The 25,086-nt window shown below is 38.2% G+C and overlaps 1 protein-coding gene across 1 annotated transcript in view; it reads right to left on the bottom strand.

Moving 5' to 3' along the window:
• Positions 1-7,738, bottom strand: part of pappaa (pregnancy-associated plasma protein A, pappalysin 1a) — a 102,654-nt gene extending 94,916 nt beyond the window's left edge. The window contains exons 1-3 of the mRNA XM_081366194.1: positions 6,802-7,738; positions 3,835-4,127; positions 2,043-2,812 (exon numbers count right to left, since the gene is read on the bottom strand). Coding sequence (XP_081222320.1) covers positions 2,043-2,812; positions 3,835-4,127; positions 6,802-7,189 — 1,451 coding nt within the window. The 5' untranslated portion in view covers positions 7,190-7,738. The remainder of the gene's footprint in view (positions 1-2,042; positions 2,813-3,834; positions 4,128-6,801) is intronic.
• Positions 7,739-25,086: the final 17,348 nt, after the last annotated feature.

Genomic DNA, 25,086 nt, shown 5'->3' with positions numbered 1-25,086 from the left:
TTGAAATTGTGGTTTCTACTTTGTAGTCCACCCAACTGAAATAAAAAAGGCACCAAAAAACTACTTCTAAAGCCAATAAATCCTCTTTAAAACAAATCTCATAGCTTTGGATTGCTACATGTGTCCTTGGGCAATACCTGTTTTTTGAAACAAATGAACACTGCTACAATTCACATAGAGCGAAAGTTAAACCAGACCATCTACATTCTGCTGGAATTGTGAACATCTTGTGCTTTCTATCCAGTGGCCTCAGGTACTCAGACTTAGAAATCCAATTTCCTTGGATCGTTTTTTTTTTTCTTCTTTTGGCGAAAATAGTGGTGTTTAAAGCTTGGAGCAAATCATCATACAACGGACCAGACAAAATCCTTGATAAAAACATTTTTCTTGAAGTGTTCATGGAGTGAATATCCAACTGTAATAAATTAAGAGTTGTGAGAGACAGTAATAAACCGCAATTGCCTTTGCAGATTACTTAGACCAGTGCTTCCCATACCTGTCCTGGCCCCCACCACTGCAAATTTTAGATGTCTCCCTCATCTAACATACCTGATTCAACTCATAGAGACTGTACTGATTGTACTGGGGGTGATCAATGAAAAAAAAAAAAAAAAAAAACGCGAAAAAGTGATTTTTGAAAAACACTGGCTTAGGGTAGGGGTAGGCTACCTTCCCGCACCCTTCAGTTTCAACCCCGTTCCAACACACTGGCTGTCATTTTCGAGTAATCCTGAAGACATTTATTAGCAGGTTCAGGTGTGTTTGATTAGGGTTGGAGCCAAACTCTGCAGGATGGCAGGGTGGGCTACCCTTGACCTAGAGAGACATGGCCACTATTCATACATGCTCTTCAGCTTATCCCTTTCAATAAACTTTTAATGCAACTGAAGTGTGGAGAATGATCTGGAGATTTGAAAGAAATATTTAGCTTCATCATACCAAGAGGTAGCAGTGGTATGAATCTGAACTCCCCCATTTTGCTCTTTTCCAGGGTCGTCCATTCCTGCTCATGGAGGGCCACCATCCAGCAGAGCTTAACTCTAGCCCAATTAAATACAGCTGAACCAGTTTATCAAGGTCTTCAGGATCTCTAGAAACTTCCAGGCAGGTGTGTTGGACCTACAATCTGCAGGAAAGTGGCCCTCCTGGAACCGGACTGCACACTAAGGGGCTGTTTACACGACCCCGTTTTCAACTAAAAACGTCAAACTTTTTAGGCGTTTTGGCCGTCCCTTTACACGCAAATTTTTTAAAATGGGTTTCAAAGTGCAAGTTTTTGAAAACGGTCTCCGTGTAAACTACAAAAACGTGAATCTCTGAAAACGATGATGTCATGCACATGCATATTACGTGTTTAGTCTATAGTGTTTCATCGCCATCTACTGGCCTGACAGCAGAATACAGCGTTTTTAGTCGTTTTCGCGGATCCGTGTGAATGGGCATTGTTTTGACAATGGTGTCGTCTATACGTGGAAAACTCAAAGGAAAAACTTCTAACCTAAAATAAACTGCCAGTTTTTCAGAACTCTTTATGGCAATACACTGAAGATAAAAAGGAGACATAAAACGGGCAAATATGACTACTGTTACATGCCTATTCAGCGTTGACTGACAAATGTGAAGCCAAGCCGCTAGGAAAGTTGCACTTATGCCTGGACTTGAAGTGAAGCTTGTGTAGGCCAACGGACCCCACCGCTACCTGTACCTTAACCTAAGTCAAGTTGCTTTTTAATTTGTATAGTGCTTTCCACAATACACATTGTTTTCGAAGAATGCGAATGTTTCTAATACCTAAATGCCCAATTATCCACGTTTAGCATTTAACTGAAGCAGAAAACTCACACAAACACAGGGAGCAAACCACACAGGAACGACTTCAAATCAAATAAAAGCCTTTAAAATAAATGTAAAATAAAAGCCCTTTATCTGCCCTCTTCTTTACTCACCCCAACCAACAATGAAATGTCTTTGTGATTTTGTGACAATCTCTGAAATATTTGTGCAGCTTACTAAACAAGTTGGCGTCATAAATCACAGCTTACCTTAAATGAGAAGCTGGATTGAAGCAGGTCTTGGTCACATTGGTGATGCTAGGGTTACAGCAATCTCCATTATCGTAACCATAGTTCTCACAGTTGCACTCTGGATCACAGATGCCATTTCCTTGTTTATGTTCAGGGCATCGCGTCCTGGGCTTGCAGTAACCAGCATCAAAGCCCGTCAGGGTGTGGTTGCATTCAGGGTCACAATCCTCATCGCCCACCTTGCTGATGTCACAGTTGGCGAGCACCAGACGGTTATACAAAGAGGAATTGCTGACGTTGTGCACAGTCAACTCCCAGCTGATGTTGTACATGCTAAAGGCTTCATTCAGATGCTGATGCTGCAGGTGAATCTGTTGATCTGTGACTGTGGGTTTACGCTGAAAGTCGTCAAACACGTTCACAACACGGTATCGTACTTTTTTGGGGCGACGGAAGCTCCAGAAATGATTGTAGTTGCGCACCACTTCTGTGTTATCGCACACCGTCTGTCCGCAGGCTGGAGGCTCCAGGGTGGTGTCCAAAGACCACAACCCAGCACGAGAACCCTCATCAGGTATCGGGAAACTGCCGTCCTTCACTGCCAGCCATTTGCGCGCTGGGTGTTCAAAGGTCTCGCGGATCACCAGGTCAACCAGGTCCTCAGGGTCCTCTTGTCCATGCATGTCCCTCATGATTTGCCTCTGAGAGAGAGCCTGTCGCCACAAACCGACACGTTCCACAGAGCCTCTGTAGTTATGATTCAAGGCATTTCCACCCACCATCAGCACCTTGAGTTTTAGATCAGAACACTTCGTTACATTTATCTGTTAACTTGTATTTGCATACAGTACGTGCGTTATGTAAGATCTGGCAAGGTGAAGAGTGTAACTTTTTTCTGATAAAATCCTTCAGTGTTAAATGTGGAGAGCTCTGTATGTTAGCCCTTGATTTGTGTATATTGTGGTGCTATCAGTAAAATTAGCTGGAATGACATCAATTCAGCAACAGCGGCTCATTGGAAAAAGGTGCTTCTGCCTACATTTTTGCAAAACTCACTGCAATTCACTGATTTCATTGAATTGCAAATTCTGTCATCTTATACTCACCCTCAAGTTGTTCCAAACCTGTATGAATTTCTTTCTGCTGAACACAAAAGAAGATATTTGAAGAATGTTGGTAACCAAACAGTTGATGGATCCCATTGACTTCCATGGAAAAAATATTATATGGAAGTCAATGGTGCTCATCAACTGTTTGGTTCAAGAAATTCATACCGTCCAGGTCTGGAACAACTTGAGGGTGAGTAAATGATGACAGATTTCTTTGGATGAACTATCCCTTTAACACTATAGGTTAGGTTTAGGGTAGGTGGAACATTATTTTCAAACACAATAGAGTATTAACTTTTTTTGCTCCACTCATCAGACGTTTCATTTCCAAACAGCCAATTGGATTAAATTGAAAGCACATGTAGTGCAACTTACTAGACACAATGGAAATGTCACGAAATGTGCAAGAAGCAAAGTTATATTTTGCAGAAATGTTGCCACAGACACATTTTTTTCCAATGAGCCTGGTTGGAAACCTATTTTTGGAAAAATATTTATATTTCTGCAGTTCTGTTTGGTTCACCTAGAGAAACAGAAATTACACACTTCACCATTAACTAATAACAAACATGTATATATATATATATACATATATACAGTATATATATATATTTTTTTTTTTTTTTAAATTGCTTGTGTGTGACTCTTCAGGGTATTGTGCAAAAAGTTAAATTCTGAAAGGCTGAAAGAATTAAACTTACCTTACACTTTTTAGTAAGTGGGCTGAAGACATCACCTGACTGTTCCCTGCTAACAGCAGTCTGAGCACCATTGACATATAACTTCATATAGAGGCCATTGTAAGTCACAGCCACATGTGCCCAGCGGCTGGGCAAGTAGCGGGCATTCGAATGAATGGAGGTAACTTTGTGTGCTCGATCCGTCTTAAGGGAGAAGAAGAAACGCGGGTCACGGTTTCCTTGCTCACTCACAGCTTTAATTCCCAACAGCCATCCACGATCACTGGAGGCATAGAAGCATTTGTCGAAGAGACCTGTGGTTGAGAATGTACAAGAACAAATGCATCAGGAGGGAAATACAATTGCAACAAGTCAGGAAACAATAATGCAAAATTTGCTTTGACAGAAAATAACAGAGTAGTTGAGGAAGGGATGGGATCAGGAAATGACATTAGTGTGTGCAATTTAGGCTGTTGCTGTTTTCGGGCCAGTCCAAGATCAAAAGAATACTTTGCATGTGGCACACTTACATATTATCTTGGGTTAGGGATTTTGGGGGTTAAATATGCATTACACAAGTTTATACAACAAAAAAGTACAGTACAGTATGTTATCTTCGTAAAGCCATGTTTTGACCGTCTTGAAGCATAAACGTCCTTCCTTTGATGTCACCTACCCGGTCAAGCTTGCAATGTATCTCAGATCTGATCTGCTGTGCAAGGCTATTTTGTATCTCATCATTATGGAAGATCAGTGTCAGCTAAGCACTTTTTTCTTGCTCTCACGCCAATCTAGCGTGTTGAACCGTTGGGGACATTCGGTTTTGTTCAAATTAAGACAATCTGGTTTTTCCTGTACGGTTTCCATCTCAACAATCTAAACCAGCTAGATCTTCTGTCCAATCTGCTGTCTGGTGATGTCCGTCTCAGGTTCTTCTTCAACTGCCAAGTCATGACTGTAAATAATGTTCATGGTCTATAGAGCACTCAGGCAAATCTACCATCCGTCCCGCAGACACAAGCGCAGCGCTGTTCGGGGTGCTGAACTTACTGGCGTTAGGACATTTATAAGCGTTTTGTGGAGCTGAATTTAGCTTTATGTTCCCTACGTCAAATGCTGTCAAATGCTCCTATTCAGCAGCCTCTTTCCACACACTCTTCAATCTTCTGCATTATAGATTGAAAACATGACTCAAAAAACAAAACAAGACAATAACAACATTAAGTCTTGACATTAAGACTAACGCTGCGTAAAAACAACAACAAGAACAATGATTGCTGAAAATAAGCACTGGCCTCCCTCAAAACAAGTGCCTTATGTCTTCATTCTCAGAGGCATGAATTAGATTTAAAAGATTAAGCATGACTACATAAGCCAGAGTCCACTTCAATCACTTCTTTTTGTTTTGTTTCTTTTAAATATCCTAACACAACATGAAGTTATTAGGTAGCAGCCCTCCCTGTCTATGGGCGAGCCAGTCTATATAGAGTTCAATGCATGCTGTACATCACAGCCAAAAATAAATCTACATGAGTCAAAACATCATAATGCATGGATTTATGATATCCATATTTAATTCCATTCACATAAAAAAAACATACATTAGGGTGACTATATGATGACAGAATTTTCATTTTTGGGTGAACTAACCCTTTAATAGGCTGATTTTGACGATCCATGTTATAATAACAGCATGATTTGAAAACGTTCCAGTTAAAACACGTCTTGAGCAGAAGCAAGGAAATCTGACCTACAATTTCACATGGTCAATGTCATAAATATGCTTAGTGAGAGCTTGTTGAAATCAGTGAAAATAGTGCAGAATCTTAATTGACACAAAGAAAAGTCGTCTTTTTTTTCGTCTTGATTTTTCACAGGTGTTGTAGGTAGGCTACCCCTACTTTAAATGACACATTGCGTTAGGGTTGAAGGTCATTACCTTAACGTAAAAGTTGCTGGTAATTATCCGTTTTTCTATAGATTTGTTTCTTACAGTGCGTAATGCCATAACGCTTAATTTCTAAATCCTTGTTTACATAAATGGAAAAATCACAAATATTGAATGTGATGTCAGACTTTTGTATTACATTTTGATTATGTCACAGTACAGCATCATCATGCATGTATTTATGGATCGGATACATGCGTGTTTGTGGGAGATACTGTGCTGGTCAGGCATTCAGTCCAATGCAAACCCACTGCAAGCCTGAAACAGATGATGTCATCCCATCTCAGTGTGGTGGGTTACTGGGGAGGGTGCATTGACATCAGAAGCCCCGCGTAAATCAGTGATGCCCACTGCCGGATCACTAGTGGATTCTCACTCTGGTCTTTTCTAGTCGTGCGTGACAGCGTTGGGGAAAAAAAAAACTCACGTCTAGCAGCCAGCATTTTTTTTTTCTGCTCATGACTTTCAGAAAAAGACTAGTTTTGTGTCTTTTACGCTCTCTGTCGGCAGAAAGCGGAATCGAAAGCGATGGTGTAATGCTTACTCACTGAAAAACCCGCGTCAACGTACAGAACAGTTGTGTTTGCAAACTCAGAATTGCGCTTTCTGAAGTCTGCGGCTACTGGATGAGAACGTAAATGCAAATTGGTAATTTGTGTAACCGATGCGCGCGTTTAAGACATCTGCACGCTGAGAACAGCTTCACTTTTCTCATGTGTTTCCCCCCGAGCTGAATGGAGGTGGGGGGGATTTGGGGTCTTTCAGGGATTCGAGGGTCGTGCGCGTTAACCCGGTGCCTCTTCAAACGCGCAAAGACTCCCGCGCTCAGATCTGAAACAGCAAACCTAAGCTGCAAAATGTTCCTGTCTCGTTAGCTAATATTAGAAATGAGTTAAATGGAGCCTCTGCGTTGACGTGATTACTGGAACTGGTTGATTTATCTGGAAGTTAATACTGTCAAAGTCACCCGGTCAAGCGCCATCATTCACATGCTTCCACCAACATTCAAACTCACGTAAAATGCATAAATCTGTTCCTACCGGCTATAACGGTAGGGGAACGCTGCCCACCCTCCGCTTTGACCCACATCTGGAGGGTGAAATTGCCCTTTGGTATCTCCACGCCGGGCTTGAGTCTCAGCTGGTCCCCTCTGCCCGTGAAATACACGGCTTTCCCCCGAGAGGAGCTCGCATCCTCCGCTGGAGAGGAGCGGCCGCGCTGGCGAGGGAGCCGGCGGTCCAGTGCCGGCAAAGAGCGCTTGCCCCGGGGCAGCCGTGTGGCACAAGCCCCCGGGAAGACCGCTTTGGCTTCTCTGATCTTCACCAGCTCGCGTTTGGATCGGATCTTTCTCAGGACCGTCCCGCAGTCTGACCCCACACACAGGACGAGCAGGATGGCGAGACACTGGAGAAAAGTCCAAACTTTCATTTTATTAAAAACTAGAGAGATGATAGTGATGAGGAGGGTGGCCAGAGAATTGCGCACGGACGCACTCTTCCTCTCCAAAGTCCTTCCACTTGTTATTGTTGTTTTCTTTTCTTTTCCTCTTCTTTCACAATCTTTTGTCAAAGACGAATGTTCCAGATACACAAATCCATGAAGCTCTACGAGCTGGAGTTGTTCTTTTTACTCCTGCAGGCAAAAGTGAGTCTTCTTTTGAGTTCTTTGATTCGATCAGTAATCAATGAATAAGGAGATTCATTCACTCTCTGTGCACTTCTGTCTTTCTCTACTCGCAAAACAATGTTTAAGAACAATTCGTGAGCGCAGAACACGTCCAAACATGACGGGCTGTCATATCTGAGGATGGAGCACATTCACATGCTGTTTGTGCTGAAGTTGAAGTTGAAGTCAGTGAGAGGGTCTGCAGGAGGTCCGGAGGTGTCCAGAGCATCGCGGATCTCTGCTCATGTATGCTGTGAGCTCTGGTGGGGATCCTTCAGTCTTTTAAGAGTGAGACTGTGATGGAAGCAGACCAGCCCATGTTTCGGTCCTACATGAGTTTCTCTCCTTGCGATCCTCCTCTCGTGATGTGCTGAAGTCACAGGTAAAGCTCTGACGGCAGGAGCATTTACACACATGCTCCTCCAAGAGTGTTGGATAGTGTTTCCAGAGTTGGGAAGGGGTGTGTGTGTGTGTGTGTGTGTGTGTGTGTGCGTGTGTCCCTCTAGCGGCTACAATTCAAACAATTTCATTCATTTGAAAGTTTTTGCAGTACAAGAGAGTCGCACTGGATCACTTGTACAGTAGCCCTGTTTAAAAAAAAACAACAACAAAAAAAAAAACTTATTTGGTCTAATATGGTCAGGCTGAATAAGTCATAATATTTCTTAATTTAATAAAACCAGTTACAACGTGAAGTAATTTGTTTTTAGTGTGGGTTACCTGACAGTGTTATTATAGCCTAACTGGAATCAAAATGAACCAAAATGCACTACATAAATTAGAAATATGATTTATGATAATACATTACAATTTGATTCCATTAGTTGCTATAATGCACTAAATTGCAAATATTTTTTTTTAAATAGCATTAAAAAAGATTATTAAACAAACTAACAAATGTTTTGTTCATTGATAGTTAATGCTTTACAATAATGGGACTTTATTGTAAAGCGTTGATTAAAAATTATGACACGAGGCAAGCTAGTGGAAACATTTACTTTAATAGATTTTTATACAGAAAATGATTTTGCATTATATAAATTAGGTTCATTTTAATAATTAAAATAAAAAAAATAACAAGCTTACTCCTTAAGCACATGTACTTGATTATAATATCTCAGTATAGGGTAACAATTCATTTTACAGTGTCCTTGTTACAGTTACATGTACTTACCATGCATAATTGCATGCAACTAACCCTCAATCAAACCCTAATCTTAACCGGACAGTCAATGCATGTTGTTAATTAATATTACTCAGTGCTACACTAACAATGACACCTTAAAATATAGTGTAACCCTCAGTAGTACATTATCACGTGAATGCATTGTAACATGTGACTGGACTTAATTTACGGTGCGAAAGAAAACTTCACGTTTGCACGCACCCCTCTAAAAGAAGAACAAATATGACGGTGAGAAAGGGATGGAGAAGGACAAAGACTAGGAATTTGCGCTATCCTGCATAAATTGTTGGCGAGTTGATTTCCTCAGTTCTTTGAGGTGGTCCACCTTTGTATGGCAGACCATCTGTGTGGAGCGTGGAGACAGAGCTGGTGAGGAATGCCACAAGAGCTTTTGTTCTCTGTTTGTTTGGTGTAAACGAACACGCAGACAGCAGAAAATTGCTACCTACCATTAAACAGGGCCAAACCAATGTTAAATATTTGTCTCAGTTTTGTCACATTGCAGTGGTGAGACCACTTCTTTCTTTCTTTTTTTTCTTTGTCCAGACAGAACAGAAGAATGGCATGGGTCTCAGCGGTCAGCTCACCCCGCCTGATCTTCAGAGCAAGCCTTCAGCTCCACTAAATTCCATGTCGCAAAGTATGGGGTAATACTTCATAATTCACTCAAAAAAGGGGGTTGTTTTAACCCAAATGTGGGTCAAATGTGGACAAACCCAAACATTGGGTTAACATTTTTATTTAAAAATAACCAACCAAAAAAAAAAACATTAATTAATTAAATTAATTAAATTTAACCCAATGGCTGGGTTTGTTCATATTTGACCAAAACATTTTTTAGAGTGTTGCTTTCAATGAAAATTTGGACAATCAATTAAAAATGTCATTAAACTTTCAACACACTGCAAACAAATAATCATAATGTCCTCAATCAAGTATTTTAATGGCTAAACATGCTTAAAATATGAGCGTATTCAGACCTTTTTAAGATCATATATCTTGAATGAAGTTTGGGAAATTATTTTTCCTAGTTTTAAGCAAAACAACATTTGAAAAGGTTTATGCCTTACAATCTGGAAAGAAAAGAAGAAGAAAAAAAACAATAAACCTAATTCAAGATTTATTAGCTTGTTTTAAGGATATTCAGATATTCTTAACTGGAAAACAAGACAAAAAAAACTTTTTTGAACAGATCTGATTGTACATTGAACTTACTAATCTGTTGTGCATTTTATAATCGTTTTTAAAGTAAAACATTTTCAAATCTATTCACTTTTGCTGTTGCTGCTGTTCATGATTCAGTCAAGTTATTGAACTGAACATGTATATTTTCCGAACATGTTATGACCTCTTCATTAAGAAATATGAAAGACAATGTTCAAACTTAAATGGCTCTGTGTTGGGTTCTCTAAGTCACTGAATGTAACATTATTGCCCGGTTTCACAGACAAGGCTTAAGTCTATAGTCCCAGACTAAAATGCATGTTTGAGCTGTTTTAACTTGCTCTGAGATATCTTAAAATATGTCAGTGCCATTGTTTTGACTCAAGATCAGGCACGTTTCTAACTGAGGCCTAATCCTGGCTTAATCTAAGCCCTGTCTGTGAAACCAGGCCTACGTATTCAATGGCAGTGTGGCTTAATTTGTCCAATACCGTTGGGTAAACTCTAAACAGTGGCTGTGGTTGCTTAAATAAACTGCTTAGACTAGTTTTACAAGTTAGTATGGAAGCTTGTTTCCGCCACAAAATAATAAAAAAAAAGATAATTGCGACTTTTTATCTCACAATTGCGAGTTTACATCTCGCAATTCTGACTTTATTTCTCAGAATTGCGAGATATAAAGTCAGAATTGCGTGAAATAAAGTCAGAATTCTGAGATATAAAGTCAGAATTGCGAGATATAAAGTCGCAATTGCGTCTTATAAAGTCAGAATTCTGACTTTTTTTCTCGCAATTGCGACTTCATATCACGCAATTCTGACTTTATATCTCAGAATTCTGACTTTATATCTCAGAATTCTGACTTTATATCACGCATTTGGGAGATATAAAGTCAGAATTGCATGATATAAAGTCGCAATTGCGTGTTATAAAGTCAGAATTGTGAGATATAAACTATTCTGTAAAAAAAAAAAAAAAGTCTGTCTTTTTTTTCCCCCCTTAGAATTGGACTTTATATCTCACAATTCCAAGAAAAGATGTCAGAATTGCGAGATATAAACTCGCAATTATGTGTTATAAAGTCAGAATTGCGTGATATAAAGACAGAATTCTGAGATATAAAGTCAGAATTGCGTGATAAAGTCGCAATTGCGAGAAAAAAAGTCAGAATTCTGACTTTATAAGACGCAATTGCGACTTTATCACGCAATTCTGACTTTATATCGCAATTCTGACTTTATATCTCAGAATTCTGACTTTATATCTCAGAATTCTGACTTTATTTCACGCAATTCTGACTTTATATCTCGCAATTCTGAGAAATAAAGTCCGAATTGCGAGATGTAAACTCGCAATTGTGAGATAAAAAGTCGCAATTATCTTTTAAAATGTTTTATTCAGTGGCGGAAACAAGCTTCCATAAGTTAGTCATTTCATTTTTTTTTTTTTTCTTTTTTTTCAGAACTGGACATTTTCATGTCAGTTACATAAAAGAGTAGATCTGTGAAGTAAGACTAATTAACCCTTGACTAGGTTCTAGTTTGTCAGACTAATATAGAGATCAATGATTATTACCCAGTTCTGATGTCCAAACTATATGCTTTACTTTAAAAAGTACTAAAGCCCCCTAAATTGACACAAACTACTAATAGTAGTCTATATGACTTGTGCTATATTACGTCTTATTATATGCTAAATATTTCATTTTGAGTTCTACAGAAAACCGTTTTGAATGAAATGAAGGTGGGCAAATTATGACAAGTTTGAGTGTATTTTATGTTTTGCTGAATTGGTAGCTAATTCATATGAATCTTGGGGTACGTTTACACGACAATGATGTACTAAAAACTGAAACGCTTTTCCTTTGCGCTTCTCACATACAATGACAACGTTGTCAAAACGATCCACGTTCACATGGATCCGCAAAAACGATTAAAAACGCTGTATTCTGCTGTCAGGCCAGTAGATGGCGATGTCCTTTTGTATAGGAACACACGCGCCGATAGACTGAACGGTAATACGCATGAGGTCACCGTTTTCACAAATTTGTGTTTTTGTAGTTCACATCTGAAATTCCAGCGTTTAGTTGATCCTGATTAGCGCTCATTGTCTCAGCTTTAAACATGACAGCTTTCTTCTTCCATAAGGGGGCTTGGCATCACGACAACTTTGTTTCCAGTGGATTGTTAAAGAAAATCCTGTAGAATTCAACCAATCAGAAGGTGACTGAAACTTCCAAAGTGTTTAAAATCTGCATGCCATATGCATCAGAAGTTCAGCCAATGATCTGTGGGATGTCTGAGGCCGAGGCTACTTTAAACACAACCCATTTGCCCAGTTAAGGCCTGTTCATACCAAGGACCATAACTATGATAACGATAAAGAATAGCAAAGTCCACACCACTGTAACTATAACGGCACAGAGGAACGATCTCGTTAGAATCACTAAAAGACCTTTTTGCAGCTGATAAATCAGCCAATCAGAATCCATCCTGCTTTAAAGAGCTCAAGCATTTAACGGCAGACGACAAAACTGCAGCATAATAAACAGGACGTTTTTGTGTGTTGGTGTGGATATAGTCATCATTATAGCTATCTTTAGTTATCATTCTTGTAGTGAACAGGAAGGAACAACACATAGCCTACATTTGGCAACATTTTTGCAAAACGCAAAATACGTGCCAATACGTACATATCACTGCAGTTTCAGTTATCAGATGCAGTTCACAAACAAACTAAAATGCCATAATAACGATTGCTTTTTTGTGTCACATTTGCTAATGTTAAAGGAGAACTCCGGTCAATTTTAACATTGAGCTCATTTTTTTGTAAATTTGGAGTGCTGTCAATACAGAGAACAACGACAAAAATGTTTTCGGTCGAAGTCCACAGTAGTCGATTGTCGAGTTCACGCGCGTGATCATAGGTAACTAAACCTATGCGTGTGAACTCGACAATCGGTTACTATGGACTTCGACCGAAAACAGGATGTAAATACAGGTATGTGCGCTGGCTGAAATAACATCATTTTTATACATATCTTTCACATCTACTGCAGTCAGATTCACCCGTGATCACTCTGAAGGAATCACTCACATTTTCTGTGCACTTGTAATGACACATCAAGGATGTTAAGAGGCTAAAAGCAGGTTTAGTACTTGCCCCATTGAAGTCAACAGGGTGCAAATTTTAAAAAGAGGATAACACGGTGTAGGCAACACCGATTTTTGTCGCTGTTCTCTGTATTGACAGCACTCCAAATGTACAAAAAAATGAGCTCAATGTTAAAATTGACCGGAGTTCTCCTTTAACACTATCGGGTAGGTTTAGGGTTTAGGGTAGGTGTATGTTATTTTAAAACTCGATGGAGCATTAATCTTTTAGCGCCACTCACCGGACATTTCAGAACTGCAGTGATACGTACAAACTCCGAAGTGATAAAACGTTTGAATATTCACGTTCATCTGTTCTGGAAAAAACTAAACACGCTTTTAGCGCCACTCACTGGACATTTCACTTTGAAACTGTCGCTAAAGGTGCACGACGCAACGTATTTTGCGTTTTTTTTCTAATGCTGGGAAGGAAGTATGAAGAGATTGATGGTGTATTGAAGGTTGCGAGTGTGTGCTGTTGCTCAACTGGGATGGCATCCTTCAGATCATGTATAACCAATTACATTCCAGACTAATCTGCTATGGCTACATTATCAAGAGCCACGTTAAATTGTTCGTCAAATTTAGAATCATTACTCCTCACCTGTGCATGCAAGAGCATGTGGACCTTTCTGTCCTCTGTTACTATAAAAAAAAGATTACAGCTTTACTCATCACGGTGTGTTGTGTAATCCGTCTAGGGCCTTACAAAAATAGAAATGCACACCCATGTGTGCAAAATTCTTGTGAGTATGTGTTGCTATTTTACACTGATTTGAGAAAATACCTTAATCTTGTCATGGACCATAAACAGAGAGTTGCTCATCTTATTCCAGTTCAGCATCAAAGGGTAACCTGTGCTAACAACACGCGATCATGTAAGATTCAGGGCATGATGTTTGAAAGACAATAACACGATAATCCTCCAAACGTCAATCTCTAGGCTGATTTCTGATAGCCTGGAGTAGAAAAGGAAAAACACACTGGAATATAATCCATTAATGCATTCTAAAAAAACAAGCTAAATGCACAGCCCTCTTTTTGTAAATGTTGGAATAATTGTAAACAATTATAAGGGAAACCTCACAATAAAGTCTATTTGCATTTGGTTTTAAGAGCAATCAAATGAACATTAGAATCTTGCGATTAATGCAACGTTGCTGATGATTCTCGTTTCCCATTATTTACATTTATCCCTTCAAACTTACTATCCAGTTTATGTTACTCAAGGGTTTTCTTTATGGCCACGATTATTGCATTTCGTCTTGAAGCGTTGTTCCCGAAATATGAAAAAACTCTGTTGTCTCGCTTTACATGAAACTACAGACATTTCACAAGTAGTAGTGCTCATTCTGTTCCTTTGCTTTGAAAAGCTGTATGTTAAAGCTAAATTTAGGATTATTAGTTATGCCGTTGTTCCTATTTTACCCTTAAGAGCCGTCAACCAAACCATAGCATTGTGCACTATAAGCATTACTTTACGTTTCCTTCAGAAAATGCATAAGAATCTAGTTTGATTTATTGATCAGGCACTTTTTTATTTTATTTTTTACTGGTAAGATAACCATGGGTACATTGATATGCATCAAAGCATCAGATTCATTCATGCAAAATTCCAATAAATTAGCAAAACAATGTTCCTCTGCAAGTAACTTGTAGTTTATGCTTCAACCACATAGTGTAGCTTTATTATGTTAGAAGCAAAAACAACCATGGTTGTGATTGGGGTCAAGGCCGTGATGATATTCAGAAAAACCACATGATTGCAAATGTTCAATTAACAAGTCGCCTATACTGAGCATCTTTTATTTTAGACATGATATCACCCGTTTGTCTGTCTGTTTTGGTCCGCCATCAAAAAATAGTTCCAAACAAAGCTACAGCAGAAAATCCGGCACACAAAATCCACCAAAATCCCCAAAGCGTGGATGTAATCCTGTACATCACTGGCCTACAGGCTGCAATGAGGTCCTCTTGAGGCAAATACTGGGAACCGTAGTTCAATAACACCCATTCATTATGAGGAAAATAAAGATAATATTCAGGACATTTGAAAGCAAATATACTGTGGCCAAGAATGTTCATTTCGGTGCATCACTGGGACAGTTTTGAAAGCCCTTGTTCATCTTCTACTATTATATCTTGTCAAGTAACGAGGCTTTTCACTTTTCAGGGTTTTTAGAAGCAGAAATCGTCACGGTCATCAAACCTGTGGTGAACGGGAGACTGCAGCAAATATGATTTTTCCCGATTTGCTCCAATAGCAAAAGAAAAATTATAGTTTTTTTCACAACGTTCCAAAAAGAGGGAAAACATTACAGCAGTAAGAAGGTAAGACAGAAGAAAGATGTCAACTTTACCTTTACTTCCTCAGCTGCTCTATTAGAGAAACACATTAATGTGCCCGTCTACAAATGTAAATAGGTGTACTACTGCTGTTATATATTATAGAGGTATTTATATTTGCTCATGTGTCGTGAAAAATCGAGTTCATAAACAAATGAGCCCGTCTATAAGGCCTATTAATTGGCACTCAGTATTGTGCCTGATTAGAAAACTTGCTAATATGATTTATGACATACAGTAGTGGCCAAAAGTGATGTTTAGTCTAGGAAAATTGACATCTGTTATCCTTTATTCAGATATTACTAAAAATGTTTTTTTTTAATTTTGCAAAAATATTGTTTAGCTGTGCTTTGAGTCAATTGTTCTGTTGTAATGAAACATGCTAAATTGTGCAGACATCATTTTTGGCCAGGCTGTCATACAAAGTATGATTATGAAGGAATGCAAAAACAAGAGAGAACCAACAAAATATTTAAAAAAAATTATCTTGTAGTCAGTTTTTTTTTTTTTTTTTTTTTTGCATAGTAAAATGAAACCTGTATATTTCCTTTTTTGGCAAGTAATTTTTGTGCATGGTTTTATTGACATTGCAGGGTCGTTAAAAACAAATATCCCTTTTGGACACTGCTGTATAATGATTTGTTTAGCTTACTGCAACTAGAAGAATCTCCACTGTTAAGTGCACATTTCTGCACACTGATAGTAAAGTTTCCTGTCCTTACGTCCCCTTGTGGTGAAAATCCAGTTTTTAATGTTGTTTATGTGTCTATGTGGTGTTTTTAATATGCTTTAAGACAAACCATGTGTAAATTCATAAGTCGACAGCATTGCTGAGTGTTTCCTCCTTAAAACTGCAGTGAACCAAAGACAGTCTCAAACACACGCTTTTTGTAATCGCTGGTGTTTCTGACGTCACAAACTACCTTGTAACCAATCAGATCAATGTGTGATCGTCAACAATCTCTGAGCTTAGTGAGTGAGTGGAGGCGGGGCTCATTTGCATATTCATAGAACTGCGTATACTAAATGAGGCAAGGGTGTCGAGTTACATTCAAGAATTTTTTTTCAAGGACATTTTTTTTTAACATGTCATTTTAGTGATCAAAGATGAGTTTTAAGGGATAAAACGATTGACTACATGGGGACTTTAAAGCATATTAAAAACACCACATAGACATATAAACTATATTAAACCTTGATTTTCATCACAGGGGGACTTTAAGCATGAGCTGAATGTTCACATATAAATTCCCAGGGAGGAAGGATAACACATTGTCATTCAGACTGGACATCCTGGACTGAACAACTGCTGTTAATTAGAGTCACAAGCAAGAGCAGTTGCTGTCCCACCACTCACTCTAATCTCTAAACCAAGACAGAGGTGATGCGAAACCAATTCTGTTGTTCTCATGGTGTCATCTGAGAATGAAGTCATCCACAAATCCAGCCAAAATCCTCACATTAAGAGCGGCTTAATAGAGCTTCGTAACTGTACTGACTGTGACAGAGAAAAGAAACATGCTCCCTTTCAGTTCCTGAGTTTAAATGAGAATTTAAATAGAATGTGCCATGCACCCACAGGATGGTAAAATTGCATTGGAATTATAGAAGTTCCCTTTAGTTACTGTTGCTATGTCCGACAAGCCACGCCGCTCTCTCGCCACACATGTTCTCACGCAGTGAACAACACATACCGGGGCAGAGAGGACACTGACAACACACTGACAGACAGCACAGACCAGCTTACTTTTGATATGAAACAAAGTCTCAACTTTCAAATTTGGTCAGTTTTTTAAAGAAATTTAAACAATAAATATCGTTTTGTGGCTCTTTAATGTGTCTGACAGATTGCTCAGTTAAAGCTACTCGTGAACCGATCATCTCTTCCTTCTAGTTCATTTATAGCATCAAATAAACATGAATGAACATCAGAAGGAATGTTGTTTTAACTGCGGAAAGACGTCAGGACACCGTTTTTCAAGTTCAAATCCTCCAACGTTAATCTACCAACTCTCCTGACTGCTTTGTCAGGCAAAAAGGGAGGATTCAACGGATTGTGATTGATCAGATCGGTCAGATCGCCTGCCAATCAAACTCCCTGCAAAGGGTCAATTAGATTCTAAAGAAAATTCAACACAGTTACACAACTGATTTTTATTTTTTTTTATTTTGTATTATTGCACATACTTCACATATGTAAAGATTGACAAGCACTCTGTTTTTCCACCAAGACAAAGAAAGCGTTGGAGAAAGCGTTACAATAACAGGAGAGAGCGGGGCACAAACTAACGCTTTTTGACTTTCTCAGTTTGTGTAAATCTGCTTATGGTTCATAGTATTTATTTTTTCCCACATTAATTTACCACATGTCTAGTACAATTATGTGGTTTTGTTTTATTAATACAGTATATACCTTTTTCTGGATATCCCCGAAAGAATGGAAGTGAAATGTGACAACATGCCCCATAGGTGGGGTACATTGTAACATGACCATATGACAGCTTAAAATGTCTGATCTAATAACAAAAAATATACAAGACAAACTAAAATATTTTCTAAATAAAATACACGTATTAACTTATTCATATAAAATAATGGCATTTTTTAATAATTAAATATAAACTCATTTTTGAGTTTTGACTACGAACACATGAAAACACAGCTATACAACATAGTTCAAAACAATAAATGATTAGTCATTTCTGAACATTGACTCTCAGTCTTTATTTACCTTTTTCTCATGTTTTCTCAATAGAATTAATAAAAGTATAGAATATAATAGCATATTTCTAATGGGGCACATTGTAACGCAGTGTGACAACATGCCCCGCCTGCACAACTGGGATTTAAACCCGGCTAGTGTCTTCTGCTAGTTAGCGAAGCATTAAAGAACTATCTCAACTGTTAAATAACATCTTGGAGATTAAAATAATATCAGTTTTGTTTAATTTTAAATAAACAAAAAATAGAGATGAAAAATTAACTTAAGAAATTTACTTTTGCTATGGTTTAATAAATGTCAATAATAAATAATAATAATTTTGGCGCAATTTTATCTCTATATAGTGTTGATATGGCAACTAGTAAATACACCACGTTTCGTCATGCTAGCATGTGTTTAAAACAAGTGTGTTACAACTAGCCCTGCGTTGCGTTGTGCCCCCCCCCCCCCCCCGCTGTTATTTATTATACTATAAGTCAAAAGCATTTGCTTCAGATGTCCACTGACTGGCCTCTACGTGTCACGGAAAACTTGTACATTCATCTTTCACAGAAACACACACACACACAAATCAAAGGTAACAGAGTCGCTCACAGACACATAAACACCACACACAAATAACTTTGATTTCATTGTAAATACATCGGATATAAAGGTCCCTGTTAAAACAGCTGGGTTTTGTAATGTAAAAAAAATAATTAACTTTTGCACATTTAATTGAAACCAATAATAATAAAAATAAAATACCCTAACTGCATAAGTGTGCACACCCTTTTATAACTGGATATGTGGCTGTGTTCAGAATTAACTATTAACAGTGCAGAAGTGTAACTTTTAATGTTTTGTAATACAAAAATATTTATTAGAATATCTGGTAACACTGGTAAACAGACGATTGTTGGACCCCATTGACTTCTATAGTAGGGAAAAGAATAGTCCATCAACTGTTTGGTTACTGACATTCTTCAAAATATCTTCTTTTGTGTTCAGCAGAAGAAAGAAATTCATACAGGTTTGAAACAAGAATTTTTATTTTTAAGTGAACTAACTATTCCTTTAATTAATATTAGGGGCCGTTTACACAACACCGCTTTCAACTAAAACTGGAAAACTTGTGCGTTTTGTCCGTTCATTTACACGACAACGGCGTTTTGGGGGCCTGAAAAAACACAACACTTTGAAAACGGGTTTCAAAGTGCAAGTTTTTGAAACCGATACCGTTATCATCTGTGTAAACTACACAAACCCACATTTGGGAATTACGTGTTCAGTCTATAGGCATGTAGTGTTTCTTTGCAAAGTGGCATCGCCAACTACTGGCCTGGCAGCAGAATACAGCGTTTTTAGTTGTTTTCACGGATCCGTGTGAACGAGGATCGTTTTGACAAAGTTGTCGTCTGCACACGAAAAAACGCAAAAGAAAACTTTCTGTTTTAAGTTCACCGTTGTCAAGTAAACGTACATTTACAAGCCTAATAATAAAGTGAAACAGAATAGCTTATCTAAAAATGTGCTCTACAAAAAAAGACCTGTAAATAAAGACAATAAATGGTACAACCACACGTGTAGGATTACTAATATTAAAGCATAAAAATAAAGAAAGAAAATATTAAACTAGTATCGAAAATCTAATGAAATATACATCAATTATTGATAAACTACAATTTCTATATTTATCTCAGACACAAAACATGTTTGAATGTAAACATGGACAATTCATATTCAAACGTTTGTTTTTTTTATTTTAATTATACTTATTTTTAATTCAAATTGAGACATGAATTGTGCTCGTCCAGTTCACCGCACTGCGTGATCGTTTTAGATCCTGTTATGAAGCATTACTAAAAGCTGTAATTCTTGTCGCAGTGAGCGCATGATGTAAAACAGTCTCTCCTCGTGCCTTTTCTTGTCCATATGGAGGTGGTTAGGCCTCATTAGATGGTTTGTGTTAAGCAGTTACAGTGATGTGCTACTATAAAAACCCTGCGCTGATGAATTATCAAGGCTGAGACGTTTACAGCATCAGCCTCTGGCTAAACGACAGTCTCAGTACAGTACAGACCAAACTACACACCAAACAACCGCAAACTGTACCGCTTTCAGTCAACTACAGCTATATCTCACTAGGAGTCAAATATCCAAAGTGATAATGCCATTAAATGAAATATCTGAACCACATCTCTAACCTCTGTCTGATGACACAATGTAGCGGTGTCAAGTTGACACTGAAATGACTATAAAATTTACACAAATTCCCAGACACCACAAGTTTAATGCAATAAAGTTCCTAGTTGGATCCAATTAAAAGCAATTCTGCCATTCAATATAAACCCACATCAGGAGAGAGAGTCGAATCTGAAGTGCTGCAATGTAATTTCATTTAAAGTACTTTCATTCAGGGTCGTAACCACCAGAGACATTGAGGGGAACAAGATTGTTAAAATTGTTTAAATGATCGAGAGATGACCAATCAGATCAGAGGCTCAGTTGGGGTTACGGTGTAAGTAGCTAAACATTTTACGATAGAAATGTTCAGTGACTGACACCCAACTGTTTGTTTTTAATGAAATTTCACCATTTGGAATTGAAAATATGCTCTCGTTTTTGACATATTAGACACAAATAAGAGTGAATGTGTGCATATTTTAGAATTAAATAATATTTGCAAATAGTTCATCAGGCCTACTTTACAACTACAGCAGACCTGGAACTCTTACCGCTCTCATTTCCTTTTCCCTTTTTGCTTAAATCCCTTTCAATCCTTCAATTATTTAATTCCTTTAAATAAAAAGACCAATAACACATCCCACCCTTCCCCCATTTTTTCATTAATGGCCGATTATCTATTTATTTTGACAAAGCAAGCAACATCTATTGCAAGTAGTTCATTATATTTCATTGCATAATTTGCATGATTGAGTGACTTTATATCTCTCAATATCAGAATCGAGTATTAAACTTATACAATTACCATAAAGTCTGAATTTCTGAGACGCAGAATATCTCTATTTGTCTATCTGTCTGTCTATATATGTGTGTGTGTGTGTGTGTGTGTGTGTGTGTGGTGTGTGTGTGTGTGTGTGTGTGTGTGTGTGTGTGTGTGTGTGTGTGTGTGTGTGTATATCTGGAAAGAGGACAGAGTAAAGCAAATCATGTGGGAACAGGATCGCAAAATGTCACAAAATGGATTCACTTGCATCATAAGCCATATTTTTGGTCTTTTAAAAGGGTCATGAATTGAGAAATCAATCATTTCTATTAACATATAAGATGTCATTGTAATAACATACTATAAGTTATATACTGTAAGAACTCAAAACTTCCTTGTTAGTCCAAAAAACAGCTTTTATTGAAACCAAGCTGCAAAAACGAATCATTTACTTCCTGGTTTTTATTACGTAATACAGAGATGATTACATCAGCACAAGACATTGTTTATTGCTGTTTACATGACAACATTTTGACATTTTTGATGTAAAAATTCAGCTAAAGTTATTTGTATTTTTCTAAGGCCTCAAAATTATAAACCGGATCAAAGCTGAAAAACCTGTAGCACACAATCTACTAACTGCCTTCTCTATCACACTTCACGAGCCTTGATGTATCAAAGATGATAGTCAACTAAAAACACATTTGCAAACGTTTTTAAGATATGTTTGATCTAAAGGTTCGATGAACTGTTCCATCAAATTTAAAAAAAAAAGTACAAAAAAAATCAGACTATTATTTCATATGTCATGATTTACACGGTTAAAAAATGCAGTTCATGACCTCTTTAAAGTCCAAACACAATATGAACTCCATCTGGTCAACAGACACAAACTGTTCAATCTTTGAAAATAACATTTTCTCCAAACTGACCTTGAATGAAGGAACTTATTGGAATAACATTAGCAGTGTTGCTGTTGTCTGCGAGGTCAGATGTATGATCTAAATAGCTCTTTTATAGCTGAAAGTGGTTGAGCGTGCCATAGACAGTATGTTAAAGACATCACAACAGGAGAGCTGGAACTCCATAATGTGATTGATTAGGTTTCATGACAAAAGACATGTTTGCACATACAAGCTCCAATCAGTTTGCCTGACAACAACGCACGTTCTGGGATTCAAGGTGCACAGAATATGTTTTAAAAAGATACTGGGATAATTATTATATAAGCCAGGTTTGTGGCTTCAAATGTGTTCAAAGTAAAGTAAACTTGACACCCATGAGCAAAACTGTGTCACGTTTGTGAAATAATAGTAATTATTACTTTAGATTGCTTCAGTTTTCTGTAGACCCACTCACTTCACGATATTCTTTTTGCCTCTTTGTATTATTGTAGATTTATTTGCCCCTAATTGGCGTGTTAAAAATCAAATTGTGGTTGGTTCTTGGCCAGAAACCCACTTTCACATAAATTTGATCCAGTTCTGTTGATTGAACATAAAACAGAGACCGGACAGAATCCAGCATCTGAAGAAGCGGCTGATCTATTCCACACACGTGAGGAAATATATAGTGTTATAAATCAGGGTTACATCAGTGGAAGCCAAACCTGTCGGTCTCCTTTCTGGAAAACTTCCTTTTATATTGATAAAGCAGAGAAAATCTAAACAACACCATCAACCAGACACTCTCTGCATTATACAGGTCTGTTGATGAAACTGATGAAAAATGTTCTACCTGTTGACATTCTTCTGAATCACTTCTGTAAGAACTGACTGGCTGAGAGAGAGAGAACCAATAAAGATAGCTAGTCGTTTCCTGTTTTCAACAAACAGCGAGACAGCGTAAAACTGAAACACATGTTTGGTAGGTCATCAGAGTGGTTTGCTGTGAAATACAGCAGCTTAAAGTGCAAAGCAAATATTGCACTGCCACCTAGTGCCTTCTGAGGAGAAGAGCTTTCCTACATCTGTGCCCTCAGAACTCCTTTCAATAAATAATGCTAAAATCATCTCATTTGAAAACGGTTACCCTAATTGTAAATATGCATTGAACGCCTTATGTTAGATTCAACATTATTTAGGTGTTAAAGTGCAAAAACCTCTAATAACGGTGCTTTGTGCCATGAACTGTAGTTAATAGACTTTAAAAGCAGAAAAGTAAAACATTTCAAATGATTTTAATCTATTGCAATGTAATACTTGTGAATGGGAACACGTACAGTAAGTTGCATGACACACTAAACAGAGTTAAATATATCTAATAATGTGACTAAGATGGCATCATAAACTAGCCAAACATAAAATGAGTAAAAGTAACTGGCCAGTTAGAGACTCACTATCTGATCTGTTCTTTGAATGAATACGTCTAAAGTCAGCGGGTGTCATTTTTAATGTAATCTGAACCCGTATAAAGGAAGTTATTTACTTGAAGTGACATTTTAAACTATTTTAACCTCTCAAAATGTAATGGATGTCACATTTTTACACTCTTACTTTAATTCTTTTTTGTGTGCATTTAATTATTTATTTATTATCAGTTTTATCAGGGCTGTCAAAGTTACCCTCGTAAAGTATGCAATTAACTGTTTGATGCCATTATTCACTTTACCACATTTACTCAATTAACATTCAATATGTCCTTTGACCAGGACAGCACTTTTTGAAGCAAACTCTTCCATCACCTGGTTTTAACACTCATTTCTACTGATTTTACCAAAGCTTCTGCAATCGACTGACTGCTCTCCTGAAGAGAACGTCTACTAGCAGTGATGATGAAGCACTATTGACACTCACCCCAATCAAAACCAATGCAAAGGAGTGTGCAAAGTTCTCACCTGACTTTACCAGCTCTGAGAAGATGTGAAGCTCTCATAATGGAGAGAAAGCCATTTCATATTTGATCTTTTTATTTCTTATATTTTTAAGTGCCGATGGTATAGGCACATCCTGCTTTTCCTGGGGCGACGTGATGAACCGTGTCTCTCCAATGAAGAATACCACAAGGAAGACAATGTAGGATTGCACAGCCGTTAACAGGAGCCAGAAGTTCAGCCAGACGCTAAGTTGACTGAAAAGTCCTCCGAAACTGACCTTGAAAGATGGAGAGATGCGATTCCCAGGATGACCTGGTGTTTGGAGGTTGGCAGCCAGAGAAGCCAAATAAGGATCTTCGCTAAGCTTTCACTTCAAAACCAGCTGCTGCTCAACTACAAAACATCTATCAGAACTGAGCTGGGAACATTATTTGAGCACTAGTATCTACCTCTTGCCGTTCTTCCTGGTCTTATGTGTTGCATTTGCCCAGATGGATTTTCTGATGGAGGTGTCACTGCATTCCAGCCATCCTGACCCCCTGACGTCACGGATGTGACTGATGTACAGCCCTACAAGACAGAGGAACTTTAGTATGACTGAACATGTATAAGAAACTCTTACCGCAATACAAACTTGTCTTTTAAACAGATTGGCATGCCGCCTCCTCCAGTGAGCTCAGGACAATCTCTTTACAATACGAGCTTTGCATGTGCCGGGCTACACGAACAAAGGAGCAGATATTCTGTCCCGGTACGGACCGCCCCCAGGAGCTCTTCACGTCGGCAGAGAGCACCCACTGCCCAATGTTCTTTTCGAAGAAAAAGGACGCATTGGCCAATAGGTTTCCCCCTTTGCGCCTCTAAATCCATCACATCTGGAAAATAACAGACCAATATCCCTGCTTCCATTCATTGCTAAAACACTTGAACGAGTTGTTTTCAACCAAATCTCTGCCTTTCTTACACAGAACAACCTCTTGGACAACAACCAGTCTGATTTCAAAAGCGGACACTCAACTGAGACTGCCCTGCTCTCGGTTATTGAAGCTCTAAGACTGGCAAGAGCAGCTTCCAAATCCTCAGTTCTCATCCGGCTGGATCTGTCTGCTGCGTTTGACACGGTCGACCACCAGATCCTCCTGTCAATCCTAAAGACGAAGAACCAATCCAATGGTTCAAGTCTTACCTCACATGTAGGTCCTTTAGGGTGTTGTGGAGAGGTGAGGTGTCTAAGTCACAACATCTAGCTTCTGGGGTGCCTCAGGGCTCAGTGCTTGGACCCCTTCTCTTCTCCATCTACATGTCATCACTGGGATCTGTCATTCAGAAACATGTTTTTCCTATCA

Source organism: Scardinius erythrophthalmus (assembly GCF_964197995.2).
Source record: "Scardinius erythrophthalmus genome assembly, chromosome: 5".
In the NCBI taxonomy this organism is placed as follows: Eukaryota; Metazoa; Chordata; class Actinopteri; order Cypriniformes; family Leuciscidae; genus Scardinius; species Scardinius erythrophthalmus.
The sequence above is the reverse complement of the archived record's forward strand: the minus strand, read 5'-3'. Positions and strand labels throughout refer to the sequence as shown.